This window comes from Quercus robur, chromosome 5 (genome assembly GCF_932294415.1).
Source record: "Quercus robur chromosome 5, dhQueRobu3.1, whole genome shotgun sequence".
In the NCBI taxonomy this organism is placed as follows: domain Eukaryota; kingdom Viridiplantae; phylum Streptophyta; class Magnoliopsida; order Fagales; family Fagaceae; genus Quercus; species Quercus robur.
This window is the reverse complement of record NC_065538.1, coordinates 18,735,789-18,760,751: the sequence shown is the minus strand read 5'-3', so window position 1 is coordinate 18,760,751 and position 24,963 is coordinate 18,735,789. Positions and strand designations below refer to the sequence as shown.

Below are 24,963 nucleotides of genomic sequence, written 5' to 3'. Positions count from 1 at the left end.
CCTAAGTAATTCCATTGCATCTTCATTAAACTGATAATTTAGTTCCTGTAGTTGAGAATCTATTGTAGCATAAAAAATATTTACTCGATAATAATGCTCATTTGTAACGTTATCTTGCTGATTACGAGCTCGACATCACCTCGCAACATAACGAGCATTCATATCCAGGACATCAATGCAATGCTTCTCACAAAATGATATCACAGTGGTGAGTAAGCCATCCCATCCATCACCTCTAAATTTTTAGATAAGTGCTTTAGTAGATGAAACTAAATGCATGGCATTTAAAATGTCTTGAGATTGGCTTTGCAAAGCTTGACAAAGTTGATCAGTAATCTCCATAGTTTCCTTCTCAAGATGCAAGATAAAGACAAATTCCAATGAAGTTAAACCATCATAAGTTGACTCTCCTTCTGCCCGATGTTCTCCATCAATTGCATCATCAATTATATTTTGTAAAACTTCAACAGTTGAAGTAAACATCCTTAATAAGCTAGAAACTGATCTAAAATGTGAACTCCAACGTGTTTCTATAAGTCGTTGTAAAGTGCCAATTTGATTAAGTCCACTTTCAATCTCAAGCTCTTCAAGATCAATCAAACGTGCTATTTCATTAGCATTGGCAACTTTCAATTGCTCATTGCGCTTGCATGAAGCATTAACAATTTTGATCAGAAAAAGCAATGTAAGAAAAAAATGACAAATGGGAACAACTTGTTTTGATGCTTTTACTAATGCCAATTGTAAGCGATGTGCAAAGTAATGGATGTAGTAAGCATATGGACAATCATTCAAAATCAAAACTTGTAATCCATTCCACATATCTCGCATGTTGCTTGCTCCATCATATCCTTGCCCTCGAATATTTTGTATATCTAAGTAATGTTGAGATAACAAAGAATATATCCCCTTCTTTAGAGTCAAAGCCGCAGTGTCAACAACATGAATAAGCCCAAAAAAACGTTCTTCTACAAAGCCTTCTGTATCAACATATCTAAAAACCATAGCCATTTGCTCTTTCATGGACTCATCACGAGCTTCATCAACCATTATGCAAAACTTTGCATCACCAATTTCTTCCCGAATGGCCTTCTTCACTTTGGCTAAGAAAACATGTAGAATTTCCTTTTGAATCCTAGGTGATGTGTAGGTTGCATTTTTGGGAGTTTTTTCTATTATTTCAGCAACCTTCTCATTCCAAAAAGTCACAATACCCAATGATTCATGAAAGTTCCCACGATTTAATGAACTAAAACTTTTATCTCGACCTCTAAAAGCTATAGCTTGAAAGGCAAGATATTGGACAATAAAAATTGTGGCCTTCAGTTGCAACCGATTATTTGCAATTTGTTCAGTAGTGAAATGATCAACTACCTATTGCAAATGTTGCAATTGGTTCATCAAATCCTTACACATTTGCTCAGCAACTCTATGAGCTGAGTTAGGATCTTTTCCTATATGACCTTGAAAATAACAATCTTTGGCCCCAACTTTTTTCCAATTTCTAAATCCACCAACAATGAATGTATTTTGTCCCACAACCACATTTGGATTATGAAAGACAAAGCAGGGTAGACAATAAGCTGCATCTGTTGTAGGAGAATAGTCAAGCCATTTTGAATTATTTCTAAACCAAGAAGCTTGAAAGCTATGATTGCACTTTCCACTTTTTTTGAATGTCTCTAGAGGAGGTTGGTGTAGACCTTTTTTAATGTAAGCCAGTCGAATTTCATCACGTTGATTAACATGATATTCCCATATTTGTTTGCGTGTTCCAGGATCATAATCCAAAGAATCAAGGTCAATTCTTTGAAATTGTGTTTGAGAGATTGAAACATCCACATTTTCCGGAATTGGAACATCCACATTTTCTAGAATTGGAATAGCAACATTAGTTGTTGGCAATTCCACGTTGACTTCGGAAGAATTTGACGTTGAACCTTTTCTTTTGAAAAAATCAAGCATTGTAGTTGATTTTTTCATGATCTACAAATAAAATAAAAATCATATTAGAATCACCGTTATTTTCTTAAATTTGTGTGACAATTTTTTATATTATATGATTTGTTTTTTTCTTTTTGTCTTTGGTCTACCTTTATTTATGTCTTTGTGTTTGGTCTGCCTTTATTTATGTCTCTATGTTGTCTTTGCCTTTATTTATGTCTTTTGTGTCTTTGTGTTGTCTCCATCTTTCTAATTCTGATCTACTAACCCAATGAATCCCACTACCGACACAAAAACTTTTTTTTAACTTTACCTTTTTTTTTTTTTTTTGTTCACTTGTTCGTTGCCCAACTCCACTTGTCCCTATTATGCCCAACTACCAGTCAACAAAGAAAAAACTATCTCTACAAACTCTACTCTCTCTCTCTTATCTATATAATGCAAGAGAGAGAGAGAGAGAGTCACAAACACAGAGTAACAAAGTCACAAAGCCAAAAAGCCCCAAAAAAAAAAAAAAAAAAAAAACACCACAAGCAACACAGATTCAATTCACAATCACCAACATCAGTTCAATTCATCACTCATCAGTAAAAACACAAACATAAAACACCACAAGTCCACAAGGCACAAGCACAGTTTCTGTGAATCTCATATTCTCAGATCTCAAGGTTTTGAAGGAAAAGATAAGAGTAAATACCTGTGAACTATGAAGGCTCAAAGTTGGGTTGGCTAGGCAGATTGAGCAACCGGCGGTGGCAGCGGCAAGTGGGTCTTGTCTCGCGTGGGTCTCGCTCTTGCCGGCGTGGGTACTGCTGTACTGGACTGGGTCTCGCTCTCGTCTCGCTTTCTGTCTCTCTCTGTCATGGCGACACGGCTCTCTATCTCTCTCCGTTATGACGACACGGGTCTCTGATCAAGATGGGTCTCTAAGTACTCTCTATCTCTATCTCTATCTCTCTGTCTCGCAGCTCTCGCCTCTCACTTCCCTTTCTTTTTTTTTCCTTTGTTTTTTGCTTTCTCCGTTTGGTTTTGGACTGCTGAGAGCTAAGTGTTTTTTTTTTTTTTTTTTTTTTTAGATTTACATGGGTCATGGGCTCTACTCTGAGCTGGCCGGATGATGGGCTAGGGGAAGGGGTTCATGATTTTTGGGAGGGGGGCCTGAGCTAAAAACTAAGGGGGCCCAAGCCCTTTTTTTTTGGGGGTGGGGGGGGGGGGGGGGAGTTTTACTTGCTAAAAATTTTTTTTTTAGGCCTAGGGGCGCCCGGGCCCCCTTAGCCCTCTACCTGGGTCCGTCCCTGCCACATGCACCAGTGCTGCACATGCTTAAATAAACGCCATGTTTTTGCATTTCAATCAGGCTAGCTACACATTACTACATAGTTGGTTCATTTAAACATGCTTGAGTGATATTTCTTCCTAACTATCATTGAGTGCTTATTTCATGGACTAACTTGGATCTAATCAAGTTTGTGTTTGTGTGTTGGTGTTTTGCACTTGGTTCTCTACTGTGTGTTTATTCTTTTGCAGATGTCTCGTCGTTCCTCTCGTGGAAAAGAACCCGTGATTGATGTTCCATCATCCCCTGTTTCAAAACGGACCTGACGTTCGTCTCATGACTCAAACAGTGAGAGATTCAGGACTCCCCTCAATTCTCAGACTTTCTCCATCATTTTCGAAGAAGATCCTATTGTGGTGGAACGGATTGTGAAATTTGATATCCTGGGAACAACTTTTATTCCTAGAATTTTTGAAGAAAAAGATTGGGTTGATCTGTTTGGGAACTTCGAGGACCCGATTGATGAATTAGTTAAGGAGTTCTACTTAAATGCTAGATTCACCAGGGTTGAATTGAAGTGTTGGGTACAAGGAAAGGAATTCATCATCACTCTAGACTACATTGCAAAGGTCCTTTGAATTAATCGGCCGGCAAATGCAGACCTCACTCCATATGATGATAGACTTCCTTAAGTGCAAGATATTCTTCAAATTCTTGGGCCTGATCATGAGATTTCAACCAAAGGCTCATCCATTGGAACTGCAAAGTTTGCACTTGAACTGAAAACTCTCACATTGATCATGTTCTCCAACCTTTATCCACTGTTTAACACTGGCTTCATCAATCTTGGAAGAGCATAGTTCTTATGTGATCTCATCACCAGAGTTCCGATTTATATTTGTGCTCACATTTTTCAGACAATAGAGAAAACAACAGCATGAACAGTAGCACGAACATCTTTTCCTTTTCGTAGTCTTCTCATGAAGATCATGGTTCTTGATGATGTTCGCCCACTAAAAGGCGGAAAAATACTGGTTCGTCTTCGCCCACTATCCATGGTATCTCTTCAAGCGAGCAAAAGTCACTCTTCCAAAGCACCTAAGAGTGAATCTTTCCTTTATGCCAGGCATACTGAGACTGCGTCTCCTCCCACTCCTAAGCTATAGACGACTAGCACTCAACATGTACAATCTAGCTCTCAAGCTGACAGGTTGAGTACTTTGATTGAGGGTTTGCATCAGCGTATTTCTGGATTTGAAACCGTTCTCTACTCCACCAACAATCAAGTTCAAATGCATCTCACAACCATTGAGACATAGTTAGATGCTATTCAATGCAAACTAGAGGCGAGCCTTTAGTTATTCGTGCCAAAAAAGGGGAGAGCAAACTTAGTGTATAGATTGGACGATAGCATAGAGTAAGGGGGAGAGCAACACAAAAAGGGAAATGTGCATACTGATAGGGTGAGTTGTGTGAGCTCAAAAGGAGGAAGCTGATACAATCATATACACATACTTTTGGATGGTCTAACCATTGATTGGCTAGTCTAGTTTACAGCTTATTATTTGTTTATAGTGTTTATATCTCTTGGATGGTTACAGTGCTTTTGTTTAAAACTTTTGATACTTTGGTTTAATTATTTCAGTTTCTATTCAGTACTTTTTAATATGTATCTTTGCTTTGTAGCTTAATACTTTTAGTTAATGTTATGCATTTTCTTCAGTACATCACTCTTGTGCCCTTGTTGGATTTTATATCCTTGATGCAATTACTTTGTGTTTATGTATCGGTTAAGTGTGGGACATGCAAGTGATACTTTGCATTGAGCTTATTAGCTTGCATGTCTTGATGTTCATTCCTTGTGTGAATGATCATTGTGATCACTATTTATAGTAATTGTCCTTGTTTGGTCAAGCCATGCTTTATTGCTTTAATCTTTACTACTTGATAGCATTGTGCTTGCTCCATATGCATTTCAAGATTTCTGCTTACAATGATCAGCTTGTATTGTTGTTTTCAGGAAATACTTGTTCGTATGGTTCAAGAGCTTCACAGTTTCTAGAATTAGGATGTGAGTGAGTTTTGGCAACTGTTCCCAACTCACATGTCAAGTCTAGAGTCTATTTTAGGGTTTTGAAATGGAATAGCCAAAGGGGGAGATTGTAAGGTTGAATTTATTCAATCATGTGTTGGCTTTATTCCGTGCCAAATTTGCATGTAATTTAGCAATTAGATACCCTGTATTTAGGTGGGAATTATATAAGGGTAGTGTGTGAGAGAGTGTGAAGAAAGCTCAAGATGTGTGCACTCAAGAAAAGCCTCGTGACTGGATCTCGCGATTGGCAAGTCGCTAAAGGTGTCACATGTGTGAAGCATGTAGGGGAGCTAAAGGGTCACGACAACTAGAGCACTATAGGACAAAGCTTTCAATCTGGCCAGGCAGTTAGCTCGCGACTCAAACTCACGACTCGTTCCAGTTGCGAGGTTGAGTCGCTAGAATGCCCTATTTGATGAAAACTGACCTTTCGCATTTCTCATACACCCTACTATAAATACCCTTATACCCACGAAATATAAAGAACCTCCAAAGAGAATTTTGAGAGAGAAACCCTAGAGAAAAACAAGATTGACTCATCCACAATCTTCATCTTTTGATTCTCTAAATTCCTCTACTCTCACCCTCTCCATTGACATATCCTTGAGAGGTAAATTTAGTCAAATCCTTATCTCACCATAACCATATCAGTGAGAAGGTATTTTGGCGCTTGGGAAGTAATTCAGAAGGGACCAATTCATTTTGGTTGATGCAATGGTTGATGCAAAGGTCCTTTGGATCACTCGACCAGCAAATGCAAACCTCACTTAGTATGATGATAGACTTCCTCAAATGCAAGATATTCTTCAAATTCTTGGGCCAGATCATGAGATTTCATCCAAAGGCATGTCTATTGGAACTGCAAAGTTTGCACCTGAATTGAAAGCTCTCACTTTGATCACGTTCTTCAACCTTTATCCACTGTCTAACACTAGATTCATCAACCTTAGAAGAGCCTAGTTCTTATGTGATCTCATCACTGGAGTTTCGACTGATATTTGTGCTCACATTTTCCAGACAATAAGGAAAAGAACAACACGAACGGCAGCACGAACATGTCTTCCTTTTTGTAGTTTGCTCATGAAAATCATGGCTCTTAAAGGCATTCATCCACCAAAAGATGGAAAAATACTGGTTCGTCTTCGACCAATATCCATGGTGTCCCTTCAAGCGAGCAAAAGTCACTCTTCCAAAGTACCTAAGAGTGAATCTTTTCCTCATGCCACTCCTTCCGGTCATGGCTCAGCTACTCACACTTTGCCTGGGCAGACCAGGACTGCATCTCCTCACACTCTTGAGTTACAGACGACTAGCACTCAGCATGTACAATCTAGCTCTCAAGCTGATAGGTTAAATATTTTGTTTGAGGGTTTGCATCAGCGTATTTCCTTGTTTGAAAATGTTCTCTACTCCACCAATAATCAAGTTCAAATGTGTCTCACAACCATTGAGACACAATTAGATGTTATTCAACAAAAACTAGAGGCGAGCCTTTAACTATTCGGGCCAAAAAGGGGGAGAACAACTCATTGTATAGATTGGTTGATAATATACAGTAAGGGGGAGAGCAACACAAGAAGGGAAGTGTGCATATTGAAAGGGGGAGTTGTGTGAGCTCAAAAGGAGGAAACTAATACACACACACACACATACTTTTGGATAGTCTAACCATTGATTGGCTAGTCTAGTTAACAGCTTATTTGTTTATACTTCCTTTTATCTCTTGGATTGTTACATTACTTCTGTTTAAAGCTTTTGGCACACTGGTTTAAATATTTTAGTTAATATTCAGTATTTTGGGTTTGTACCTTTGCTTTGTAGCTTAGTACTTTCAGTTAATGTTATGCATTTTCTTTAGTACATCACTCTTGTGCCATTGTTGGATTTTTTTATCCTTGATGCAATTACTTTAGGTTCTTGTATTGGTTGAGTATTGGACATGCAAATGATACTTTGCATTGAACTTATTAGTTTGCATGTCTGGATATTCATTCCTTGTATGAATGATCATTGTGATCACTATTTATAGTGATTGTTCTTGTTTGGTCAAGCCATGCTTTATTGCTTTAATCTTTACTACTTGATCGCATTGTGCTTGCTCTATATGCATTTCAAGATTTCTGCTTACAATGATCGTCTTGTGTTGTTGTTTTCGGGAAATACTTATTCGTATGGTTCAAGAGTTTCACAGTTTCTGTAATTAGGATGTGAGTGAGTTTTGGCAACTGTTCCCAACTCACATGTTAAGTCTAGAGTTTGTTTTAGGGTTTTGTCACAGAATAGCCAAAGAGGGAGATTGTAAGGTTGAATTTATTCAATTATGTGTTGGCTTTATTTCGTGCCAAATTTGGTTGTAATTTAGCAATTAGATACCCTATATTTAGGTGGGAATTATGTAAGGGTAGTGTGTGAAGAAATCTCAAGAATTGTGCAATTCAAAGGAGTCTCGCGACTGGATCTCGCGACTAGCTCGACTGGCAAGTCACCCGAATGGTACACGTGTGAAGTATGCAAGGGGAGCTGAAGAGTCACACCAGCTGGAGTACTACAGGACAAAACTTCTAGTCTGGCCAGGCAGTTAACTCACGACTCGTTCCAATAGCGAGGTCGAGTCGCCAGAATGCCCTGTTTGGTTGTAACTGACTCTTTGCATTCCTGATACACCCTACTATAAATGCCCTTATATCTATGAAATGTCGAGAGCCTCCAAAGAGAATTTTGAGAGAGAAACCCTAGAGAAAAACAAGATTGACTCATTCACAATCTTCATCTTTTGATTCTCCAAATTCCTCTACTCTCACCCTCTCCATTGACATATCCTTAAAAGGTACATTAGCCAAATCCTTATCTCACCATACCCATATCAATGAGGAGGTATTTTGGTGCTTGGGAAGCAGTTCAGAAGGGACCAATTCATTTTGGTTGATGCAATAGGCAATTGTGGGATTCGGTAAGCTAAAGAAGACAAGGTTCGGCGTAAACCTGTTGGAGAAAGAAGCTTGGAGGGCTTAAGTTTATTGGGTAGATTAGGCTTGGAGGGTCTTCCGTTATTCATGTATCCCAACTTCATTCTCTAGTGGATTATTGACCGCCTAGAGGGCGGCGAAGAGGTTTTTCGTCAAGTACTTCGGTTTCCTCTTCGATAACACATCGCCGTGTTATCTTTGTGTTTGCATCTTTCTTCCCTTTCTCTTTACCTTTTAATTACTGCTGTGATTGTGATTAATTATGGTTTAGAGTGTGTTACCAATTTGGTTATAGCTTATATTTCATATTCCGCACATATATTGTTTGATTATAAGCTTGTGTTGGTAGTTTTGTATTTGGGGGTCTAAACGTTCATAGGTGTTTTACACACTATTTGAACTTTCAACTTTTCTATATTCTCATTTCCTTGGGTAGATGATAACTTAGATTGCTTTAAGTTTTTAGGACAATTAGTAATTTAATATGGTATCAGAGCAAGAGGACTTGAGTTTGTTTACTATTTCCTCCACTCTACTTCTCATTCAAAATCTCACGTATTGGCCTCACCTATTAAAAGAGATTTTGAGCCCACACGTGGGGGAAAATGTTAGAAATATGAGATTAAATGTTTAAATTTACCACATTCTAATAGTTTAAGTTTTTGAAACAATCGGTGATTTAACAATATATATTAGAAATATTAGTTTTTATTTTGATATATGGTTACAAATAATTGTGCTCTCATGTTTTTCTTTAATAAGAAGGGCAAAAATACTTGAGAGAGAGAGAGAGAGAGAGAGAGAGAGAGAGAGAGAGAGAGAGAGATTATAAATTTAGTATAAAGGTGATTTTGGGTAAAATGTAACAATGAGTGTTTAGATTTTATTTCATTTTTTTTATGCTAATTAGTTGATCACGGACAATATGTTGTCACCAAATTGTTAAATAAGAACATTTATAAAAATAAAAATCCTTAACATTTATAAAGATCTCAAAATAAGAACACAAATATAAAAGGATTTCTTTGAAGTATTCTAAAAAGATAATGATGTAAGCTTTTTTGTTAAGAATTAAGTGAATTCCAATGATAATAATATTCTAAGAGCAAATGATAAAAGTGGCATGATTAAATTTATCTTAAATTAAATAACTTTGATTAAAATAATATTAAAACGAATGGGGGCATGACTAGAAGATTATAAAGGCTGGAAGGATATATATATATATATATATATTAATTACTTTTATGTTTTTTCATAAAGAAAGGATTAAGTGAACTCCAATTATATATATATATATATATATTATAATTACTTTTATGTTTTTTCATAAAAAAGGATTAAGTGAACTCCAATGATAATATTCTAAGGGCAAAGGATAGAAGTGGCACAATTAAATTTATCTTAAATTAAATAAATTTGATTAAAATAATATTAAAATGATTGGGGGCTTTACTAGAAGATTATAAAGGCTGGAATGATATATATATATATATATATAGATATATATATGTATGTATGTATGTATATCAATTACTTTTATATTTTTGGCGAAAAACACATTTTGGTCCCTACATTTTGACCCGATTCCCGTTTTAGTCCCTAAGTTTTTTTTTTACCGCTTTTAGTCCCTCTCCAGAAAAACGGTTCCATTTTAGTCCCTGCCGTTACATCAGAAACGGATATTGCTGACGTGGCAAACGGCAAAGTCAAAAAATAATAAACTAATGTCCACGTGGCCTAAATTAATAATAAAAAATATTTTTTAATGCCACGTCAGCATCTAAATTAAAAAAAAATTAAAAACTCTCATTAAAAAAAATCCTTAAATAAAAAAATTAATTTATTAATTCTAACTAAATAAAAAAAAATTAAAAACTCTCATAAAAAAAAAATCAAAAACAAATTTAAAACTAAGAACAACAAAACCCAGCAAGAACATAAACCCAGCAAGAACATAAACCCAGCAATATCCTTTGAAGGTTGTGAGCAAAGAGAAAGTGATCCAAGTGGGTATGATGGAGCACATCAAGAGAGAAATCTCGGTGATGAAGATGGGTTTTGTTGGAAGTGAAGCTTTGGAAGTGAGCATCTTATTTTTTTTTTTTCTTCGATCAGTCTAGTCTTCTCGAATATTTTGCTTTTTCTCTTTTCTTTTCTCTCTGTCTCTTAAAATTTCCTAGCACTTTCACTCTTTTTTAGAGTTATATTTCTCAGAGCTTGAGAGAAAGAGAGAGAGTTTGGATCATATCCGTGTTAATATATGTCTATTGCTGTATTCAGCTCAATTCATTTCAAATTTTGGTGTTTTTCTTTTTAAGTGAATTTCTGTTAATTTTGTTGGGTTTTTTGGTTACTAAATTTTGAGTTTTTTTTTTTTTTTTTTGTTCTTTTTTGGTGGGTTGGTTTTAATCAATTAGCATCGTTTCTACAGAGAATTACTTTAATATTTCTTGGATTTTTTTTTGTAAAGTTGTGCTAATCACACATATGTCTGATTTGAAATGATATGGGGTGTTTAAGAGTGTTTGCTTTTGGTGGTTCACGCGCCGTGCAAGCCGCTCTTAGCTCGTAGATCGGAGAGTAGTTTCTGGGTTTGAGAGGTAGAGAGACTTGATGATTCGGGTTCGGGTTTCGAGAGGCGTGTGTTGGGTCCGGGTTAGACCGAGACGCAGAGAGCAGAGGAGTGGTGGTGGTCTGTGTGTGTCACGGTGGAGCAAAGAGAAAGTGATCCAAGTGGGTATGATGGAGCACATCAAGAGAGAAATCTCGGTGATGAAGATGGGTTTTCTTGCTGGGTTTATGTTCTTGCTGGGTTTTGTTGTTCTTAGTTTTAAATTTGTTTTTGATTTTTTTTTTATGAGAGTTTTTAATTTTTTTTTTTATTTAGTTAGAATTAATAAATTAATTTTTTTATTTAAGGATTTTTTTTATGAGAGTTTTTAATTTTTTTTTTAATTTAGATGCTGACGTGGCATTAAAAAATATTTTTTATTATTAATTTAGGCCACGTGGACATTAGTTTATTATTTTTTGATTTTGCCGTTTGCCACGTCAGCAATATCCGTTTCTGATGTAACGGCAGGGACTAAAATGGAACCGTTTTTCTGGAGAGGGACTAAAAGCGGTAAAAAAAAAACTTATGGACTAAAACGGGAATCGGGTCAAAATGTAGGGACCAAAATGTGTTTTTCGCCTATATTTTTTTCATAAAAAAGGATTAAGTGAATTCCAATGATAATATTCTAAGAGCAAAGGATTAAAGTGGCATGATTAAATTTATCTTAAACTGAATAACTTTGATTAAAATACTATTAAAACAAATGGGGGCATGATTAGATGATTATAAAGGCTGGAAGGATATACATACATACATACATACATATATATATATATATATCAATTACTTTTATATTTTTTCATAAAAAAGGATTAAGTGAATTCCAATGATAATATTCTAAGGGCAAAGGATAAAAGTGGCATGACCAAATTTATCTTAAATTAAATAAATTTGATTAAAATAATATTAAAACGAATGGGGGCATGATTAGAAGATTATAAAGATTGGAATGATATATATATATATATATAGATATATATAGATATATATGTATATATATCAATTACTTTTATATTTTTTCATAAAAAAGGATTAACTGAATTCCAATGATAATATTCTAAGGGCGAAGGATAAAAGTGGCACGATTAAATTTATCTTAAATTAAATAAATTTGATTAAAATAATATTAAAACAAATGGGGGCATGACTAGAAGATTATAAAGGCTGGAATGATATATATATGTATATATATATATATATATATCAATTACTTTTATATTTTATTTCATAAAAGAGGATTAAGTGAATTCCAATGATAATATTCTAAGAGCAAAGGATAAAAGTGGCACGATTAAATTTATCTTAAATCAAATAACTTTGATTAAAATAATATTAAAATGAATGGGGGCATGATTAGAAGATTATAAAGGCTGGAAGGATATATATATATATATATATATCAATTACTTTTACATTTTTTCATAAAAAATGATTAAATGAATTCCAATGATAATATTCTAAGGGTAAAGGATAAAAGTGGGACAATCAAATTTATCTTAAATTAAATAACTTTGATTAAAATAATATTAAAACGAATGGGGGCATGATTAGAAGATTATAAAGGCTAGAAGTATATATATATATATATATATATATCAATTACTTTTTTGTTTTTTCATAAAAAATGATTAAGTGAATTCTATTGATAATATTCTATGGGCAAAGGATAAAAGTGGCACGATTAAATTTATCTTAAATTAAGTCAATTTGATTAAAATAATATTAAAATGAGTGGGAGATTGACTAGAAGATTATAAAGGTTGGAATGATATATATATATATATATATGTATATATATATCAATTACTTTTATATTTTCATAAGAAAGGATTAAGTGAATTCCAATGATAATATTCTAAGGGCAAAGGATAAAACTGGCATGATTAAATTTATTTTAAATCAAATAAATTTGATTAAAATAATATTAAAATGTATGGGGGCATGACTAGAAGATTATAAAGGCTGGTATGATATATATATATATATATATATCAATTACTTTTACATTTTTTTCATAAAAAAGGATTAAGTGAATTCCAATGATAATATTCTAAGTGCAAAGGATAAAAGTGGCATGATCAAATTTATCTTAAATTAAATAACTTTGATTAAAATATTATTAAAATGAATGGGGGCATGATTAGAAGATTATAAAGGCGGGAAGGATATATATATATATATATATATATATATCGATTACTTTTATGTTTTTCCATAAAAAAGGATTAAGTGAATTCCAATGATAATATTCTAAGGGCAAAGGATAAAAGTGGCACGATTAAATTTATCTTAAATTAATTAAATTTGATTAAAATAATATTAAAATGAGTGGGGGAATGACTAAGAGATTATAAAGGATGGAATGATATATATATATATATATATATATATCAATTACTTTTATATTTTCATAAGAAAGGATTAAGTGAATTCCAATGATATTATTCTAAGGGCAAAGGATAGAAGTGGCATGATTAAATTTATCTTAAATTAAATAAATTTGATTAAAATAATATTAAAATGAATGGGGGCATGACTAGAAGATTGTAAAGGCTGGAATGATATATATATTTAAATATATATCAATTACTTTTATTTTTTTTTTCATGAAAAGGATTAAGTGAATTCCAATGATAATATTCTAAGAGCAAAGGATAAAAGTGGCACGATTAAATTTATCTTAAATTAAATAACTTTGATTAAAATATTATTAAAATGAATGAGGGCATGATTAGAAGATTATAAAGGCTGGAAGGATTTATATATATATATATATATATATATCAATTGCTTTTATGTTTTTTCATAAAAAAAGGATTAAGTGAATTCCAATGATAATATTCTAAGGCAAAGGATAAAAGTGGCACGATTAAATTTATCTTAAAATAATTGAATTTGATTAAAATAATATTAAAATGAGTGGGGGCATGACTAGAAGATTATAAAGGCTGGAATGATATATATATATATATATATATATATCAATTACTTTTATATTTTCATAAGAAAGGATTAAGTGAATTCCAATGATAATATTCTAAGGGCAAAGGATAAAATTCGCATGATTAAATTTTTCTTAAATTAAATAAATTTGATTAAAATAATATTAAAATGAATGGGGGCATGACTAGAAGATTATAAATGCTGGAATGATATATATATTAATTACTTTTATATTTTTTCATAAAAAATGATTAAGTGAATTCCAATGATAATATTCTAAGAGCAAAGGATAAAAGTGGCATGTTTAAATTAATCTTAAATTAAATAACTTTGATTAAAATAATATATAAATGAATGGGGGCATTACTAGATTATTATAAAGGCTGAAAGGATATATATATATATATATATATATGTATATATATTAATTACTTTTATGTTTTTTCATAAAAAAGGATTGAGTGAATTCCATTGATAATATTCTAAGGGCAATGGATAAAAGTGGCATGATTAAATTTATCTTAAATTAAATAAATTTGATTAAAATAATATTAAAATGAATGGGGGCTTGACTAGAAGATTATAAAGGCTAGAATGATATATAAATATATATATATATATATATGTGGATGTATTTATATATATCAATTACTTTTATATTTTCATAAGAAAGGATGAAGTGAATTCTAATGATAATATTCTAAGAGCAAAGGATAAAAGTGGCATGATTAAATTTATCTTAAATTAATTAACTTTGATTAAAATACTATTAAAATGAATGGGAGCATGATTAGAAGATTATAAAGGTTAGAAGGATATACATACATACATACATACATACATATATATATATATATATATATTGTTATGGACTTATTTATGTAATTGGCTAATCTTTTGACAAAATGCGCTTTACTTGTAATTGGGTAGATCTAGGATGGGTTTAGTACTTCATTAAATAAGTGTTTAAGTATTGAAGCCATGCAAGTCTGACCAAGAAATAAGTTAAAAAAGTGTTGTTCATTAATGTTCAACAGAAGTCTTGACAGAATCCTTTCTATTGAGATTTAATGTTGAAACTTGACAGAAACTCGGCACAAGTTGTATCTCTTAGGAATTATGAAATCAGACTTTTCAGATCTGCTTACATGCATATTTCTATGTATTTGTGTAGGGTTTCTTTTCTCACAACCAGACATATATAAGGATTATTTTAAGAGTCGTCACAAGGTGATGCAAGAACAATACATGCATTTTGTGACCGGAAGCAGAAATTCCTCTAGTTCATCATTCTACTTAAAGAAGCTACTACATCTTTACGCCAAGAGTTTTATGACCAAGGAGTTTCCTAATCTTCACTGTTGTTGAACTAAAGAACTTTGCACCCAATAATCTTCTTCAAGTTGGTGGAGTTAGTCACGTACTGGAATCTGTGTATCATTGGTTATTCATGTACTAGGATTCTTGCATTGAATGGAGAGATTACCACTACAATACAAGTCCAATTGAGTATTTGGGTAAGGGTTCAATTGTAGGTTGGTCTTTCGGGATAAACCAAAGGGTTTGGTAAGATTTCTTATACTTGTAACCGCTTGTAATTGATAATAGTGGATTCTCGGGAGTGGTGACCTTAAATTCACCTGATGAGATTTTGCCTCAAAGGTTTTCCCCGTTCGTAAACAAATTACCGTGTCAAATTTATTTTCCGCTGCATTTAGTTTAGTTGGTGATTTGTTTGTACTACCACGCTATTGCATGTAATTTGACTAATTAATTAACTTGGGTAATTAATTAATTTTTAAGGGGTCAATTCATTTTAACCCAACATATATATATATATCTATTACTTTTATATTTTTTCATAAAAAAGGGAGTAAGTGAATTCCAATGACAATATTCTAAGAGCAAAGGATAAAAGTGGCATGATGAAATTTATCTTGAACTAAATAGCTTTGATTAAAATAATATTAAAACGAATGAGGGCATGATTAGAAGATTATAAAGGCTGGAAGGATATACATACATATATATATATATATATCAATTACTTTTATATTTTTTATAAAAAAAGGATTAAGCAAATTCCAATGATAATATTTTAAGAGCAAAGGATAAAAGTGGCATGATCAAATTTATCTTCTTCTTTTTTTTTCTTTTTTTTTTGAGAATGATGATTAAGTTTTGGGATAATTACAATAAACTCACTTGAGGTTTGTCCCGTTTGCACTTTGCCTACCTGTGGTTCAAAACTTATCACTTTGCCCACCTAAGGTTAGTTCTGTTAGCCTTCCGTAACCCACCTCTTCATTTGCCATTAGAAAAACACATTTTTAGGCTAAAACAAATATAACAAAAATAAAAAAGCTAGGGTTTTTCATTGCTCGTGAATTTCAATGAGAACAAAGTAGAGGAACAACACACCAATAAAATGACTCAATGAAATTATTTTTAATCTATAACAATATCAACAATTTCACAACAGCCCATAACTATCACAATAGCCTAACTATCACAATAGCCATAATCACACTAGTACTTAACCCTTTCTTCGAAGGCAATTTTCCTTTTGCTATACTCATTATAGGCACTTCTGGTAACGAGCTCGGGTTCGATGGCACCGTCTGAACCAATGCAGTCGTTAGAGATGTATTGGTGAACGAACAAGCAGGCAAAGGACTCGACCCACATAGCCCTTCATTCCCAGAAAAGCTTCCTTGACCAAAGCACAGCGATAGGTTTCATTTTCCTTCATTCTTGCTTCATGGGTTTCTTTTTTTGTGGTTTTGGTTATGGGTTCATCTGATTTTTCTGCTTTCGGTTGTGGGTTCATATGATTTCCTTCGTTCTCGCATCTATCTTGGTCTCAACCTCTGTCTCGGCGGTTTGGAGCAGATCCAGGAAAAGGGCCAGCGGTGGTTTAGAGAGAATGGAGCTCGATCTCGGCCTCCGTCTCGGCCGGCGGTGGTTTTCTTTTTTTCTTTTCTTTTTTTGCTTTTAGTTTGTGGGTTTGATAATGATTTGATTATGGTGGGGTTATGGGTTGTGGCTTGTGGTGGTTGTGGATTGTGGGCATGGTGGTGGTGCTGAATTGTGGGTTCTAATAGTGGTGGTGGTGGAATGGGTGGCAACGCTTCGTGGGTTTCAATTTTTTTTTTGGTTTTATTTGATTTTGGCTTGCTAATGGTGGTTGACCTCCATGGCCGCTGTTAGCACCACTATGAGCCATCGCCACGACGGCCAAGCCGCCATACAAGCCACCATTAAACTTTAGGTCGAAGCACTCGACCACCACCATCGGCAGGATGAACAATGGTGCTATTTTTCTCTCTTTGGTTTGTTTCTATTTTCTATTTAATCTATGATTAGGTTCTAAAACTTTTTTTATTACAGTTTGGGTTTGAAAAATGAGAGTGATTTTGGTATGGATTCAGAGGATTTAATTGGTTTTGGATGTGTGTAACTGAAAATTTTGAACTATATTTACAAATGTTGTGTTCTTGTGTTCGTGAGGAAAAGATTTAATGGTTCGTGTTTGATCTGTGTTATGTTCTATTTTTAATAAAATGGTGTTTTTCTAACGTTTGAGGGTGAGGTGGGTAATGGATGGGTAACGGATTGAAGTTCAGGTGGCAAAATGATAAGTTTTGAACCACGGGTAGGCAAAGTGCAAACGGGCCAAACCTCAGGTGGGTTTACTGTTGTGAGGGTAAAATTCCCAAGTCAAACGACGGGCCTTGGACTCTATACAGAGTCCAACTACGACCAAAGGGAAAATGGGCCGCCAAAGCAACTGCCAGCCCAACCCTAATAAGTCCAAACTTATTTAAAGGAGACGTCCGAGGAGGAGTGTCTCCTCGGACGCGCCAAATATGAGCCCAACATGCACCCTATCCATAATAAGGAGTCATTCTAAACAAATATTGGTTATCAGGATAAGCCTCACAAAGCAGGGAGAAGAACAAAAGCATAGGATGTCCAGGGAGAGACCACAACTGCCGCATTAAATGCAAGGAAGCTACTTTTCCAGCCGCATTAATATGGAGAAGACAGGCAAACAGTGTTACATTTGCCAATGCAACTCACAGAAAGATAAGGTTGGTATCCGATGGGACAGGCACTCAAATGAAGGTCCAGATGGTTAACAAGTGTAAGGCTCTTATCAATTTAAGAAGGCTATATAAGAGAAGGAAATCCCCATGAAGAAGGGATCAGAAATTGAAAAAGAGAAAGGAGAGAGGAAGAAAGAGCAAGGCAATAGTCTTTGATCAGAACCAAAGGTGCACCCATACGGTTCCTCGGACTAAGTATCCTGTGGACATTAAGGAGATATTCTTACGTTCAAACTGCTGCATGGCATGCAATTAACTAATGTTCACTTCGTCCAGCCCTAGTTCTGTAACCCGCTCTCTACAAATTCATTGTCTAGGATTCTTTGGGCCAGAATCACTTACTTGTTGGGCCTGGGCCCCAAAGACCGACCCTACAACTGTAATTATCCCTTAAATTTATCTTGAACTAAATAACTTTGATTAAAATAATATAAAACGAATGGGGGTATGATTAGAAGATTATAAAGGCTAGAAGGATATACATATTCATATACACATTCACACACACACACACACACATACACACACACACACATATATATATATATATATATTCAATTACTTTTATATTTTTTTCATAAAAAAAGGATTAAGCGAATTCCAATGATAATATTCTAAGAGCAAAGGATAAAAGTGGCATGATCAAATTTATCTTAAATTAAATAACTTTGATTAAAATAATATTAAAACGAATGGGGGTATGATTAGAAGATTATAAAAGCTGGAAGGATATACATATACATATATATATATATATCAATTCCTTTTATATTTTTTCATAAAAAAGGATTAAGTGAATTCCAATGATAATATTCTAAGAGCAAAGGATAAAAGTGGCATGATTAAATTATCTTAAATTAAATAGCTTTGATTAAAATAATATTAAAACGAATGGGGGTATGATTAGAAGATTATAAAGGCTGGAAGGATATATATATATATATATCAATTACTTTTATATTTTTTCATAAAAATGGTTTTTTTAAAAACAAATAAAAAGGTTTTGTTGTTCCTTTCTAAAGTTGGTGCCAAAACTTGTATGAGAAACTATTTTTGATTTATGGGGGTATTAACCGTAAATGGATGAAAAATAACCGATAATGGATATTGTAATCCGACTACGGATTAAGTTTTGGAAATGGCTTAAGAGAAAAAGGTTAGAGGAACAGAGTGCCTGAAAAAGGTTAGTGAATGATAATGCTGCACACTTGACAACTTTCCACATGATAGGTGAGAACGGTATTTAATATTTTTAAAACTTTGAGGGATTAATACCACTTATATAAAACTTAAGGAATCAACTACGATTGGGTAAACTTCAAAGAAATAATAGTATAATTTCAACTAAAATTCTTGGTAATCCGAAGAAGAAAAAATTTCACCGTGGACAAGGATATATGTTTCTTACATTACAAACTTGGTATTATTGCTGCTACTTCTTTAAAATGATTTTGTTCACAAATATTTATAAGTTTAGAAATATATAAAACTCATGAAAAGCAATGAAAATGAACATAGAAATATGTATTGACTAGTGGGTTTCAATTATATCAACTAGTAAAGTCTTTCATGATTGAATAAGAGATCTGGAGTTTAATCACTGCGTACACCAAAAATCGACTAATGTCTTGGTTTGATGATAAAAAGCTAAATTTTTATAATGAAAAAAAAATTCTCCATAAACATTTTACGTAATCCAAGTAAAATATTAAGAATTTGGTATTACTCTCAATACTTCTTAAAACTGTGATTTATTTACAATCATTTATAAATAAATAAAAAATCAATTATATGAAATCCATGCAAATCATGTGGTCTAAAACTCGTATATAGATGAAAATTCGCAATATTGACTGCTGTCTCTCCTCCTTGGTGGGGTTTGTTTTGCCCATTCGAGTAAGGAAGAGAGATGCAAACACAAGAAAACACTAAGACGTGTTATCAAAGAGGAAATTGAAGAACTTGGCGAAAAACCTCTCCACGACACTCCAAGTTGAAATCGATCCACTAGTGAATAAGTTAGAGTATATGAATAAGAAAAGACCCTACGAGTCTAGTATATCCAATGTACTTGAGCCCTCCAAGCTCCTACTAATAGACTTCTCAGAGTCTTATCTTCACTAACTTTCTAGATCCCGCAATACCGCCCAATTGCATCGCCAAACCTCACCAGTTTCTTTTGGCAAATCACAATTGCTTTCCAATCTCCAAAATACTCTCTACACTCTAAATATGTGTGGGTTTGTGTTTGGGTACAAATCTCCTCTCAAGGTATAACAATGGAGTAGGGAATAAGAAGAGACTACAATGATTTCTCACTAACGGATGAGTAGCTTTCTCTCTAAAAGGTGGGTGTGTTGTAGAATCCTTTCTATGGTTTTCTCTCTAAATAGCCTCCTATTTACTTTTGTGGGTAATGAGAGTATATATAATATGGGTGAAGGGTAAGAAAGTCACACTTAAAATCCTCAAGGCAAAGAGTTTCACAAGTACCTCTTGAGATGGCCTTTCTCGCGAAGTACTCGCGAAATGCAGCCTGGCACTTGACTCTTTAGTTTCTAGCATGTGCTTCTCACGTGGCCTTTTCACGGGAACCTTTATTTGCAAACTTCTTGCAAGCTAGTCGTGAAATTGTACTAATCTTCATTACATACTTGATTCTTCACCAACTTAATACTAAACCTAATACAATAAAATCTCACAAAATATAAGGAAATAAATTAATGCAATTACAACACTTTTTGTCATGGAATAAAATCAACATAAAACATAATTGTAAATCACAACTTTACAATCTTCCCATTTGGCTATTCTGTGACAAAAACACCCTATAACAAACTCTAGACTTAAACATGAGTTTAGGAACAATGGCAAAACTCACTCACACCTAAATCTAAAACATGTGATGAACTTGGAACAAAATACCTGTATCCTGAAACGCTTGCATAAAACACATTAGACCCTCAAGGTAAAGCAAGTAATAAAATGACAAGTATAATGTAACAAGTAAATATGCGATCAAGTAAACATGATGTGAAACAAATGAGCAGCATGATTAAACACTAAACAATTATATGGAAATGACCACAATAATCACATAGCAAAGCAAATGATCATGCGAACATGCAACCAAAAAAGCACAATAGCATAAGGATGTATGCATGTCCAACACATAAATACGATGCAATGAGAATAATAATGCATATATAATTAAACATAACCCCAAGCACCATATAGAAAACAAGAAAACAAACATAATGAAAAACAAAATAAAACATGGTTTTCTTATAAAAATAGTCTTTTCTCCCTTGATATATACATCTCCCTTATAGCTTTCTCCCCCTACGAATGTGCACGAGATAAAATTTCTCTCCTTAAGAATATGCACATAAGTCATATAGAAATGACAATACACTCTGGTATACTCTCTAGTATAGGTCTTCTCCTTCAAGCTGTTCAAGCTTGCTTTTCTGCCCTTTGCTGGGGTTTATCACAACACAACCCAGTCCACAGCTCCGCCTTCAAGCTACTACAACTCATCTTCCTTACATGATATGATATTCAAAATCCCAACAAATTGTCAAAACACACCTGCTCTCACCAACTTTTTGTATTTTGGTCACTATCACAAAACTCCATTTTAGTTTCCCTACCCCCACCACACACTACTCCTTCATACACTTACTATTCTCCCTTGTGGGTCCTTTTTGCCCAAGTGTGGGTAATACACCTACTCTTCCATTCCTCTGGTTTGCCCATTTATTTATCCTATTGTATCTCTACAATGAGGGTCTTGGCTTGAAACTGTCACGGTGCTAGTAGAGCTCCAAAAGTTAGAGCAATCAAGGAACTAATCCAAGAGTCAAATCCAAATTTAATATTCCTATTCAAAACTAAAATAAAATCTGCTAGATTGGAAAAAATTAAAGCAAGGTTGAATTTTGCTGATTCTTTTTGTGTGGATGCCAATGGCCGAGCTGGGGGACTAGCTTTATTTTGGAGGTTGGGTTTGGAATTGGAAGTTGTTTACTTGAATGGAAATGTGATTACTACTTTAATATACTTAGATCTTGAAAGGTCTCCATGGATGTTATTTTGCTATGGACCTCCTTGGAAAGCCAAAAGGAAGAGGTTTTGGGCTAGTTTAGAAGATATGACAAAGTCTTTCTCAGGGCCTTGGGAAGTTTTGGGTGATTTCAATTGCATTAAAAGTTCAGATGAGAAAAGAGGTACTCATTGTGTCACGGTGGGGTCAGTTAACAGCCTCAAAAACTTTATTAACAACACTGGTGCAATTGACCTGGGATTCAATGGGCCATCATTCACTTGATCTAACAAACGGGAAGGGCTAGTGAAAATTAAAGAGAGGTTGGATCAACGTTTTTGTGACCAAGAATGGAAAACACTCTTCCCTAAGGTAGGTATTAGACATCTTGTGAACTACAATTCTGATCATAATCCTATACTTTTAGATACTCATATGGAGAATTCGAATACTATTTGCCCTTTTGGCTTTGAAGCTATGTGGACCAGAGATGAGTCAAGTAGAGAAGTAGTGGAAAATACATGGCAAAAGAGAATAGATGGTTCGCAAAGTTTTAAATTAGCTAGAAAGCTAGATGCTACGAAAGGGAGCTAGAGAGATGGAACAATGAAAGCTTTGGTAATTCAAGGGAGATAATCAAGGAGATAGAGAAGTAGATTGTAATGATCCAAAATTTAGGGCCTACCATGTTAGGACATATGTGAATCATGTTAGGAACATATGTTAATATTTTATGTAATTGGTTAATCCTTTGACAAAATGCACTTTACTTGTAATTGGGTAGATCTAGGACGTGTTTAATACTTCAAGGAATAAGGTTTCAAGTCCAAGTGTTAAAGTCATGCAAATCTGTCCGAGAAACAAGTGAAGAAATGCTGGATTTTTAAATCTCGACAGCTATCTCGATAGCTGATATCTATCGAGGTTTAAAAGCTGCTGAAGCCCGATACTCGACAGCTAGCTCGATAGATAAGCTATCTATCGAGGTTTATGAAAAACAGATTTTCAGTTCTTTTTTGCATCCAATCCATGAATACATGTTTAGACTTTCTTTTCTCGCAACCCTAAACATATATAAGGATTATTTTAAGGGTTGTCAAAGGTTGCACGAGTGTGAAGCAAAGTTGTGTTCATGCAAATTGTGATCGGAGATAGAATTTGCCCCAATTCATCTTTCTATTGAAGAAGCTGCTGTGTTTGTACACCGTAGGGTTTTGTGACCAAAGAGCTTCTTGATCTTCATCGTGTGATGAACTGAAGAACTTTGCAGCCAACATCTTTCTCAAGTTGGTGATTAAGTCGGGTACTGGAATCCGTGCATCTATTGGTTAGTCACATACTAGGAGCCGTGCATTGAAAATGATAGCTTGTCACTACAGAACAAGTCCAATTGGGTATTAGGGTAAAGGTTCAACTATAAGTTGGTATAAGGTACTGGGATTCCTTTACTTGTAACTGCTTGTTTTGATAATAGTGAATTCTCGGGAATGATGACCTTAAAATCACCCGATGGGGTTTTTGCCGTGTAGGTTTTCTCCATTCGTAAACAAATCACCGTATCAATTTATTTTCCACTGCATATTTAGTTAGTTGGTGATTTGTTTGTGCTACCACACGTTTTGTATGTTAATTGAATTAATTAATTAACTTGGCTAAATTGATTGGTTAATTTATCACAAGTGATCAATACATTCTTGGCTTATCATACCAGAGAAAATTTGGAACTTGAAGCTTCATTAACTTTTGAACTTGATGAGTGGCTAGCCAGGGAGGAATTGAGATGGAAACAAAAATCAAGGGAACTCTGGTTGCAAGAAGGTGATAGAAATTCAAGGTTTCTCCACCTATCTACCATAATAAGACGAAGAAGGAATTGTATACAGGAGATCAAATTAGATGATGGATCTTGGATAAGTGATAAGAGCAGACATCCAAGAATACTTTAATCAAAATTTTAAGGCTCTATACCAATCAAGCTACCCAAAAATTCCCGAGAATCTGGAAAACCTTATAGATACATGCATTTTTTATGCGGAAATGAAGAATTGTGCAGAGTTACCTACAAGGGAGGAAATTCGTAAAATTATTTTTTAAATGAAATCTCTCGAGGCTCCAAGGCCGGATGGTTTCCTGGCTTTATTTTACAAACATTATTGGGAAACAGTGGGAGATCAAATTGTGCAAGCTACTCAAAGTGTTTTTAGAAATGGGTGGTTGCAAAAAGAATTGAATCAAACTTTCATATATCTAATTCCCAAGAAAAATGGGGCATGCAATTTTAGTCAATTCAGGCCTATCAGTTTGTGTAATGTATGCTATAAGGTAATATCTAAGATCTTGGTGAATAGATTGAGGTCTCTCTTACCAAGATTGGTGGATCCAGCACTATTGGCTTTTGTCCCAAATCATTGGATTACTGAAAATGTACTGCTTGCTCAAGAAGTGGTGCATAGTTTTTTTTTTTTTTTTTTTTTTTTTTTAAAACAATAAGAAAGAAAGGTTTCTTGGGAATCAATTGGATTTCCAAAAAGCCTAAGATCGGATGGAATGGGAATTCTTATTACTGGTACTCAAAGCATTTGGCTTCAATGATAAATTCATAAACTTGATTAACTAGTGAATATCCACAATCCAATTCTCAGTGCTTCTAAATGGAGGCTAGTGTCCAAGCTTCTACCCATCTCGTGCGATTAGACAGGGAGATCCCCTATCTCCCTATCTCTTCATTCTGGGAAGTGAGGTTCTTATGAGGCTTATAAACAGGGAGGTACTACAAGGCCAACTTTCTGCTGTTAAAGTATCAGGTACTGCTCCTCCCATTTCCAAACTATGTTATGCTAATGATGTTATTCTGTTTTGCAAAGCAAAAATGTCAAAAATTATTGTTTTAAAAAATTGTTTGGAGAAATATTGTCTTTGGTTTGGGTAGGTGATTAGCGTGGAGAAATCTGGAGTATTTCACTCT

General features: G+C 34.2%; 1 protein-coding gene across 1 annotated transcript; it reads right to left on the bottom strand.

The window, feature by feature from the left end:
• Positions 1-243: 243 nt before the first annotated feature.
• Positions 244-6,406, bottom strand: LOC126727933 (uncharacterized). Its single transcript, XM_050433829.1, has 3 exons — positions 6,324-6,406; positions 1,492-1,945; positions 244-1,374 (listed from the first exon to the last, which is right to left on the bottom strand). The coding sequence occupies exons 1-3, from the start codon at positions 6,404-6,406 to the stop codon at positions 244-246; spliced, it is 1,668 nt and encodes a 555-aa protein (XP_050289786.1).
• Between the last annotated feature and the right edge of the window lie 18,557 nt (positions 6,407-24,963).

Excerpts from the sequence above, each read along its gene's own strand:
- LOC126727933 (XM_050433829.1), bottom strand. The coding sequence starts at position 6,406 with ATGATTTTCATGAGCAAACTACAAAAAGGAAGACATGTTCGTGCTGCC. Across the intron at positions 1,946-6,323 it reads TTCCTTATTGTCTGGAAAAT|AAAAGGTTCAACGTCAAATT; the intron begins GTGAGCACAAAT and ends TTTTTTCAAAAG. Across the intron at positions 1,375-1,491 it reads GATTTAGAAATTGGAAAAAA|GTAGTTGATCATTTCACTAC; the intron begins GTTGGGGCCAAA and ends CATTTGCAATAG.